Source organism: Lactuca saligna, chromosome 2 (genome assembly GCF_052625555.1).
Source record: "Lactuca saligna cultivar CGN05327 chromosome 2, ASM5262555v1, whole genome shotgun sequence".
Lineage (NCBI taxonomy): Eukaryota > Viridiplantae > Streptophyta > Magnoliopsida > Asterales > Asteraceae > Lactuca > Lactuca saligna.
This window is the reverse complement of record NC_136418.1, coordinates 106,370,212-106,379,993: the sequence shown is the minus strand read 5'-3', so window position 1 is coordinate 106,379,993 and position 9,782 is coordinate 106,370,212. Positions and strand designations below refer to the sequence as shown.

At 40.2% G+C, this 9,782-nt stretch overlaps 1 protein-coding gene across 1 annotated transcript; it reads right to left on the bottom strand.

Annotated features, from left to right (window-relative positions):
* Nucleotides 1-1,583: 1,583 nt before the first annotated feature.
* On the bottom strand, nucleotides 1,584-3,302 carry LOC145031302 (putative aldo-keto reductase 4). Its single transcript, XM_078979824.1, has 5 exons — nucleotides 3,000-3,302; nucleotides 2,669-2,869; nucleotides 2,416-2,588; nucleotides 2,193-2,295; nucleotides 1,584-2,083 (listed from the first exon to the last, which is right to left on the bottom strand). Exons 1-5 carry the CDS (start codon nucleotides 3,210-3,212, stop codon nucleotides 1,748-1,750), a joined length of 1,026 nt encoding a protein of 341 aa, XP_078835950.1. The 5' UTR covers nucleotides 3,213-3,302; the 3' UTR covers nucleotides 1,584-1,747.
* Nucleotides 3,303-9,782: the final 6,480 nt, after the last annotated feature.

The following is a 9,782-nucleotide window of genomic DNA, read 5'->3' as shown; positions in this document are numbered from 1 at the left end:
TTTCTTAATGTCATGAATTACATTTGTAGCGATAGTATTTTTCCTTCTTTTAACACTTAATGATCGTTATTTTTTGTTTGTAGAAGGAAAAGGCGAAAACTTGAGCATATCGTTATGTGGAGAATAAGAAAAATGAAAAAAAATGACGATGTACTTTATTTAATATCTTTTTAGCATATTATACCATCAAACTATTTTGGTGTAATATTGTTATAACTCAAAGATTTTTTTTTTCTTTTTCACTGTTATATTGTTACACATGTTATAACATAAACTTCATGTAATAGTAATGTACATTCGTTATGCAATGTTAAACAAATTATGTTGTATTCATTTCATTTATTTATCATAATATTCTGTTAAAATAAGTTGTATTCTTTTCATTTTTAATGGTGTATTATATGGTGCAATTAAAAGAATGGATGACAAAAGGGCAATTTGGTCCTTTCTTATAACTCTTATTCAATACGACATTATTTTTCTTTTATGACTATATTTACATATAGACACATATAATAGCTGTAAACGCAACTAAATGCTACCTACACACACTATTTGTTTCTTTTTAAAGCTAATTCATAATATTTTGACACATAAAATAAAAGGTACATGACCATAAGTAACATATTCAATGAACAACCTCTAATTATAACGATAAGATATTATTTTTCTTTTATGACTATATTTACATATAGACACATATAATAGCTGTAAATGTAACTAAATGTTACCTACACACAATATTTGTTTATTCTTAAAGCCAATTGATAATATTTTGACACGCATAATAAAAGGTACACGATCATAAGTAACCAATACTAACTTCTTTTAATTTCTTGTGTAAACTAAATACAACTAGTACAGAACTGCCCTATGGATAGACAAATAATTAGTGTGACCATATGTATCACATTTTAGCTACTTTGTCTGTTATGTGGCTAAAAAGGAATCATGTTATAAACACACAAAGAACTAACTCATGTGATGATACATTTATCTACTGTCTCTTATAAAAAAAAGTATGATAATCTTAATCGATACATGTGGCTGATTGTGACCTATGATCTCAGTGTTCGAGTGTGACTAATATTTGTCACATTTGGTATAATTAAGTGTGGTAAAAGTGTTGATTGTTTATATAATGGCTACACAATCTAATTTAAATGTATCCAAAAATAGTCTCTAAATTTTTTTAGTGGCTTTTGGCCACACTTTTAAGAAAAAGTATGACAGACTGTGTTTTCAGAAAGTGTGACCGTAGGTCATTTTTGTATTAGTGATAACTTTTTGTTTAAGAAAAAAAACGGATGGAATGGATAGAGTATTCACAAGTATATAAAAAAAATATATAACCTAGAAGTAGATATCGGACAAAATTGATAGAGTATTTATTTGAGTAGGCTTCTAAACCCACAATAAATCAATCTAATTTTATAATAATGTACTTTTATTAGTTTTTTTAATTTACATTGCAGCTACAGCCTACCGGATGGCAAAAAAACAAAAACCCAAAGATTTTGAGGCACGTCGGGTCGATCTTATCGGGTATATATGCAATTACGTCATTTCTGTCCTTAAACACATAACCCTAAAATTGTGTATCACTTTTATTTGACAGCGAAAAGCATGGTACAGTAAAACAAATTATATATCAACAAAACATCAGATCCGGTGCATATCTAGCACAGCACAAATTAAACAAATAATGTATAGCACTACGCAACAAACAATATGCTCGCAGCATTAATCAAGCTTTCCAGGATGACAATGGAGGAGTCTCGGTGTCCTTAAATGTTGAAATGCCATCACCATATCTACCACCCTTAACTGAATCAGCAGAAGCAATGGCTTCTAGTTCAGCCATGTCTTCTGGAGTTAGCTTCACAGATAAAGCTCCAATGTTCTGTTCAAGATTCTCAATCTTCGTGGTTCCAGGAATGGGAACCACGTCATTTCCTTGGTGGTGAACCCAAGCCAACGATAGCTGCGATGGCGTGCACCCTTTCTTTGCGGCCATGTCACTAACCTTCTTGAACATGATCGTGTTATGCTCAATATTTTCAGCTTGGAACCTCGGTAGATACTACAAAATAATAAATTTGAAAACCAGATTGATATCAATTGCCTAGTTGTTGCTAGATATATATTCATGAATTGAAAATATAACGAAAAAGTGTAACAAACAAACAGACCTTACGGAAGTCACCATCTTCCAAATTCTCGAGCACCTTTGGACCAGACGAGAAGAACCCCCGTCCTAGAGGACTGTATGTAACAATCCCGATCCCAAGTTCTCTGAAATTATAAAGGATGATATAAAGAATTAAGAGCATTGAATTTTTTAATACTTCGTTAATTACTTGCTAAATATTAAAGAAAAAGAAAGAGAGAAAGAAAGATAGAAGAAAAGATAACCTGCAAGTAGGGACGATTTCTTCTTCAACGTCTCTTGACCACAAGGACCATTCTAGCTGTACGGCTGTAATTGGGTGCACAGCATGAGCTCTTCTGATAGTTGATGCCGATGCTTCTGATAATCCAACGTATTTAATCTTTCCTTCTTCTACCAGTTCCTTCATTGCTCCCATCTAACAATCAAGAAAAGATTTAAGAGAGATTTCAATGGATGATGAAAGGATATGGATTGTGCAAAGAAAATGATACTAACCGTAATTTCAATAGGCACACGATTGTCGATTCTGTGTACATAATACAGATCAATGCAGTCGACACCGAGTCTCTTCAAGCTAGCTTCGCAAGCATACTTTACATAGGCCGGATCTCCGGAGACTTCCACAGCTTCGCTGTCGTATTTGACACCGAATTTAGTCGCCAAATCGACTTTCTCTCTCACTCCTCCCTTCAAAGCCTGTAGATAACAAGAAACAAAATACTTGAACAGTAAGTTGACTGAATCAAACCATGAAACGACCTGTGGCAGCGACGATTGATCAAAGTAATATGTAATTGTTAAGCTCCAAGTAGTAGAAGAATGTCACCTTGCCAATAAGGATCTCGTTGGTTTGTGGTCCGTAGATGTCGGAGGTGTCGAGGAGGGTAATGCCGGCGTTAATGGCGTGGTGGATGAGCTTGATCATGTCAGGTTCAGGTTTGGGGGCTCCATAGAAAGCCGACATGCCCATGCAACCCAAACCCTGTGCTGATACTTCAAGACCCTGTGAACCCAGTTTGACTCTTCTAACTCCTGCCATTTTCGAACTTTGATCTTCTTTTAACGGATTAATTGTTGAAAGCAATGTCTAGCAGATTACTTCTTCTTCTACTGATTGATTGAAGAAAGATAGCCTGGTGGATTACTTTATATAGGGGTTGAGAAGTGGGGAATCGGTTGTAATTTCATGACGTACAGCTTCTTGATGGTCAATCTGGATGGCCATTGACGAAAGGACCTAAGTGCCGAGCATTCAACGTTTGACCTTGAAAATTAGAAATTAAAAAAGAATAATATATAAAAGCTTTCACCTATACGGTGATTTTATTCCAAAAAAGATCAAATAAAACAAATATAAAAGTGTTTCACTATAAATATAGTCGAACTTTCGCTGCCCATGATATGTGATATGCTGTTCCCACCTTATAAAATCCCCATTCACACCCTGTGGATTGCCACTGTTACACCTAAAATATCTTACATATAATGTAATCCATTTGTTTCCTCCTCATATATAATATATTATGTGTATTTCTTTAAAAAAAAAAAATTAAATATAAGTAATTTGAAAAGTTTGAATTTATAAGAAAAATGAGAAAAATTATGAATTATTAAAATTAATGAGGATTAATGTATTGAATACATTACATATATAAACAATTTTTAATAAATAACTTACATATATATTACTTTACATATTAAATATAAAATTTTAATTCAATAAAATGACAAGTAAAAATAAAAAATTCAAAAATTCTAGAAATGTCATGTGTACAAATGAAGAAAAAAAATAACATGTGACAAAAATTTCTTTATATTTATTAAAAAGGATGTCATACATCAATGTTCAAACTTCCATTCATCAACTTACATAAATCATTACATTAGAAGCATGCAAGCCTTATTACACTCATATAAATGGTACACAAAACAATTGAGGGTACGTTTATAATTTCCCTTATTATATTTCATTACCACAAAAAGCATACCATACAAAACCCAATTCTTCATAAAATTAGGGAATATTTTGTAGAATTATATGAACCGTCAAGTTTTCGACCAAACCCGAAAAAAGATCGAGTCCCAATAAAAGAGTAAGGCCAAATCAATCTAAAACGACACCGGACACGAAAAAAATGGCTCGAGATCGTCCGGGACCGATCCGAAAATTAACGAATCGTTTAGAGACTCTCAGAACCCGCACAAGATTGGTCTAATATCTGTCTAAAGAAAAAGACCAGTTGCCAAATTTTATGAATATATCATTTTTGTGTTAATTGGAGGCCAACTTATGAATATCTAGCAATAGTGACACCAAAAAAATTCGAACCAAATATAATAACATAGACGTGGAAAACGGATTCATTTTGGGTCAAGTTTATGTCCACAATATATGAATAAACTATGAAACTTGTCAAACTCTGAAAAACTCAAATGAAAAAATGATTTTACTAAAAAAATTAGTTTGAACAACATTAAAGAAACTCAAATTTAAACTAAGGTGTTTTTCTTTTTTACACTACAAGAATACAAATCTATGCCGACGACAGCGCTAAAAGAACTCCTATGCAGACGACTTGTCGTCAGCACAACTTTTGCAAACTTCGACTAAATTTATTTAACCAGGACGTCTGTGCTGAGGACAAGTCGTTGCTACAGGTCTGGCGGGAACGACAAAATTTTTCGCGGTATGTTGAAATTCTATATCGGCGACTTGTCATCGAGATAGGTAGCGAAAAATAGATTTTCTGTTTATTTTAAATACATGTTCCAGAAATACAGTACGCCATCGTTTTATGTAAGCTATGTCGACGACATGTTGTCGGCAAGCCACGTGACGATCCGCGTGAAACCTTATTCCAACGACAAGTCGTCTGCATAGGGTTTTAATTTTTAATTATTTTTTTGTTTCAGCATAAACGAAACAACATCGTTTGTTTGGACCCTATCCTTATGACAAGTCATCGGCGTATGGGTTTACCCTAAGAGATATGCAGTTAGTCCGTTCATTCGCACACAAACGCATTCTGTAACAGCCCGGAATTTCCAGGTATTTATTATTGGTTTATTTTTGGAAATTGTGAGTGGACTCAGCGAGTTGGAGCCCAAACTCGCTGAGTAGGATCGCGGTATTGGGCACGGGTTCGCATCCGGACTCGGCGAGTCCACGCTGTGTGGTGAAACCCTAATTCCCGGGGTTTGAGACCTATTTAAAGGGCCTTATGGCCGTCATTTATGCTCACCAACCCATAGAGAGAAACCCTTGAGTGCTTGAACGTTTTGAGAGAGCAAGGAAGCATTTCTTGACCTTGTGTGTGTTATTTAACAAAGAAGGAGGAGGTTCTAGACAAGAGGAAGCAAAGGAGGTTGCTATACTATGGATTTGAAGCTTAGATCATCAAACTAGGGGTATGATTTCGGCTCATCTTCTGTTTTGTGAAGTATAATTGGATTTAGGGTTTCTTGTGGTCATTATTGGGTTCATTTGATGCCAAATAGTTCCCTTCTTGTGTTGAGGCTCTGGATCTGGATCCATAGAGGTCCAGAGAGCCTCACTCATCAAGCTTTATGTATAGCAATGGAGATTATGACCTTGAGTTGTAGTATTTGGGTCAAAAGCATCATATATGGTCATATAGATATTGTATGTGCATCAAGATAGTGATTTTACGTGCTAAATAAGCTTGGAAGGACTGGATCTATGGGTTAATGGACCGGATCTGACCTTATGAGTAAGTTTGAGTCATTGCATGGCACGGACTCGCCGAGTCCGAAGAACAGACTCGGCGAGTAGTATGAATATTGCCCCGACCACTCAGCGAGTGGTCTTGCCGAGTTGGGGAGGGTTGACTCAGTGAGTCAGGGGGAGTCAGAGTGGACAGGTGGACTGAATCAAGCTGGACTCGCCGAGTTGTTCTTGAGACTCGGCAAGTTGAGTCGTGGTGGCCCCACAACTCATGCCAGGTGGAACTCGTCGAGTTAGGAGAATACTCAACGTGTCAAGGGAGGATTCCAGGGAAATTAGTGTATATGCTCAGATTCGCCGAGTCGCTATAGTGCACTCGCCGAGTCCGGTCAAAGTTGACCGTTGACCGTTGACCAGCGTTGACCTAAGTTGACTTGTTAAGGGGTAGTCAACCTTAGTTGGGAAAGTGTTAATTAGAGATGTATTGTGCTATAGGAGGACTATAGCTCGGAAGATCGATCACTAGTGATTTCAGGATTTACGAATTACCGAGACACGCGAGGTGAATCTTCTCACTATAATTTACCTTGAGTAGGTAACCAGAGTCATGTGATAGAGTATTTGTATGCTATGTATGTTATGTGTTGTAATGCATTATTTCTATGTGATTTATGTTGTGCATGTTTACAGAGTTAGAACCTGAGGGTTCACAGAGTTTGGGTGCACGGACCCACAGAGTTATAGCCTCAAGTGGCTAATATGTGTTATATGTGGTATTTTGGGGAACTCACTAAGCTTTGTGCTTACAGTGTTTGATGTTATTGTTTCAGGTACTAGTGACGACCGTGGGAAGGCGCCGGCTTGATCCATACACACGCATGGAGTTTATGCATTTGAGATCTTGGGATTTTGTAATACTTGGATTAAATATTTAAATGCGATTGTTTTTCTAAATATTAAATGAATTCTATTTTATAAAATTTGAAAAAAAATTGCTTTGAAATTTACGGTGTTACAATTTGGTATCAAAGCCTTGGTTTGAGGGATTCGGGTACACCTTCGGGAGTATTTGAACTCAAACTGAGGATTTGGAAAATAATTTCAAAAGAGAACCAAATTTTTTCTAAAAGTTAAGGATTTTTAGAAAAATTCAAAGAAGAAACGTGTGTACGATCAGTCAGCGCCCGAACGGTGATTTCCCAAAATACCCTTATATTATATGTTTATGGAAATTGATATGATGTATTCTCTTGCTAGAGTAGGCTAGGTATTCTTATTAGGACTAGAGTGCCCTGATTTGTGATGCCTTAGCCTAGGGAGATGTGAGCTGCTATGAGATGCTTGAGAGTGAATAGGTAGCAGCGAGGAGCTTATGAGAGATCTGTTAGAGAGTGATAGAGTACTTGGAATTTGGGATCCGAAGAGGAGGATTTGGGGTGTGTACTGAGATGGTGTGGACAGTAGTATTAGGCCCGTACTACTGAAAGTACCGGGGCGGTGCACGGTTCAAGTAAGAATCTTCGGAATACCAAGGATCAAGGAGGGATGAGTTGTCGAGTGTGAGTATGCTCAAGCGGATTCTAATTTATCGTATGTTGTATTTCAGAGGTTGATCATGGTGAGGACACGTCATATGCCGGAGGGTGTCGGGGCTAGTGATGAGGAGATCTGACAGATCATTCATGAGGAGGTGGCTGCGGTCATCAGGGTAGAGATACCAGAGATGTTCGGGTCTATTAAGACCGCACTGATTGAGACCTTCGACGAGCCTTATGCCGCTCTTTCTGAGACTACGGTTGCAGCAGCCACTGCAGCTGTTGCTGCTGCTAGGCCGTAGGGTGGTGACGCGTTGCTATTCCGGGGGTTCAGCAACACGAAACCACCGGAGTTTGATGGGACCCAGGACCCGGTGGTGGCTATGAGATGGATTTCTGACATAGAGGGGTGTTTCTTCACTTGCTCATCTCCTGAGCATTTGAGAGTACGGTTCGTGCTGAACCAGCCTCGCTTGGGAGCGAAGGACTGGTGGAAGTTTGTTACAGCACACTTTTCGCCTGCTGAGCTTGCGGCAGTGACCTAGGAGAGGTTCACTGCCATGTTCAGAGATGAGTACGTTCCCTAGGTGGAGAGGGAGCGTTTGGTCTAGGAGTTTCTGACCCTCAAGTAGGGCACTGAGTCTGTTACGGTGATTACCAGGATGTTTCACGAGAGGGCGATGTTCTGCCCTGAGCACGTGTCCACTGAGCAGGCACATATGAGTCGGTATTTGAGTATCTTGAGACGAGACATTCGGGAGTTCGTGGAGAACTCCTCATACCGGACATTTTTTGAGCTTCAGGCAAATGCCCGGAAGAGGGAGATCGAGCTGGAGACTCATGCTAGGGAGGAGGCTGAGTCTCATGGGAGGGATCAACGACCGGCACAATTCCAGCCGGCAGCCAAGCGGGCCAAGCCCGCTGATCCCAAATCAGGGAGCCAGAAGGGCCGCACTTGTGGAAAGTGCGGCAAGGGTCATGATGGAGTGTGTAGAGCGGGATCTTGCTACAAATGTGGCAAGGAGGGGCATATAACCAAGGACTGCCCCAAGGGGTTTACAGTATGTTTTCACTGCAACCAGACCGGACACCGGAAGGCGGAGTGTCCACAATTGTGGGGATCAGCTCAGGGAGCACCACAGGGATCTGCCCCTGCCGCCATCAGAGCTACCTGGAGTGGGCCAGTGAAGGCCGAGGGCAGGTGGGAGAGTGTTTCAGTTGACCGCGGAGGAGGTCCGCGCAGCGCCCGATGTCGTGGCTGGTATGTATTCTTTCGTGTGTTTATTGGAATGTTGAAATATTATGCTCATATTATGTTATGCGCATGTACTTTTCGTGTGAATTTTGTACCTGCCTTGGTATTATTTGACTCGGGTGTGAGTCGGTCCTTTGTATCTTTGGCTTTTAGTCAGCACATCAGTGTTAGTCGCGAGGCGCTAAGTTGGCCTCTGAGAGTTTCCATAGCTGACGAGAAGGCGATATATGCCACGGAGGTGATCCGTGGGTGCGTACTCGAGATTTTCGGTGTTGAGTTCCCGATTGATTTGGCTCCTATTGCCATGGGGGATGTTTGTGTCATCGTGGGCATGGACTGGTTGAGCAAGTTCGGTGCGGTTATCGACTACGAGCGACATATAGTGACCATAGTAGACCCTAGTGGGGGAGTTCTTACAGTGTACGGCAAGGGTACCCATTCTAGATCAGCGTTTTGTTCAGCCGCTAGGGTGAGACAGTGCATACAGCAGGGCTGTAAGGGTTTTGTGGCGTACGTGTCGGATACGTAGGTTGATTCCATGAGGCCTAGGTCAGTGGAGGAGGTTCCTATAGTGCGAGAGTTCCAGATGTCTTTCCAGAGGAGTTGCCAGGGGTGCCTCCCGTGAGGCAAGTAGAGTTCGGTACTGATTTGGTCCCGGGGGCCGCGCCTATTGCTAAGGTGCCTTATCGTCTTGCACCTCCAGAGATGCAAGAGTTATCCTCGCAGCTTCCGGAGCTGCTGGGGAAAGGGTTTATTCGGCCGAGTAGCTCGCCATGGGGAGCGACCATTCTGTTTGTGAAGAAGAAGGATGGTTCACACCGGATGTGCATTGATTACTGGGAGTTGAACAAGCTGATGGTCAAGAACCGTTACCCGTTGCCGAGGATCGACGATTTGTTCGACCAGTTGCAGGGAGCATCTTGGTTCTCCAAGATCGATTTGAGGTCTGGATACCATCAGGTGAGGGTGCGAGATGAGGACGTCCAGAAGATAGCGTTTAGGACGCGTTATGGGCATTATGAGTTTGTGGTGATGCCTTTTGGGCTCACCAATGCTCCAGCAGTGTTCATGGATCTCATGAACTGGGTGTGCAGGCCGATGTTGGATCGGTCGGTGATCTTTATTGATGACATT

Excerpts from the sequence above, each read along its gene's own strand:
- LOC145031302 (XM_078979824.1), bottom strand. The coding sequence starts at position 3,212 with ATGGCAGGAGTTAGAAGAGTCAAACTGGGTTCACAGGGTCTTGAAGTA. Across the intron at positions 2,296-2,415 it reads GAAATCGTCCCTACTTGCAG|AGAACTTGGGATCGGGATTG; the intron begins GTTATCTTTTCT and ends TTATAATTTCAG. Across the intron at positions 2,084-2,192 it reads AAGATGGTGACTTCCGTAAG|TATCTACCGAGGTTCCAAGC; the intron begins GTCTGTTTGTTT and ends ATTATTTTGTAG.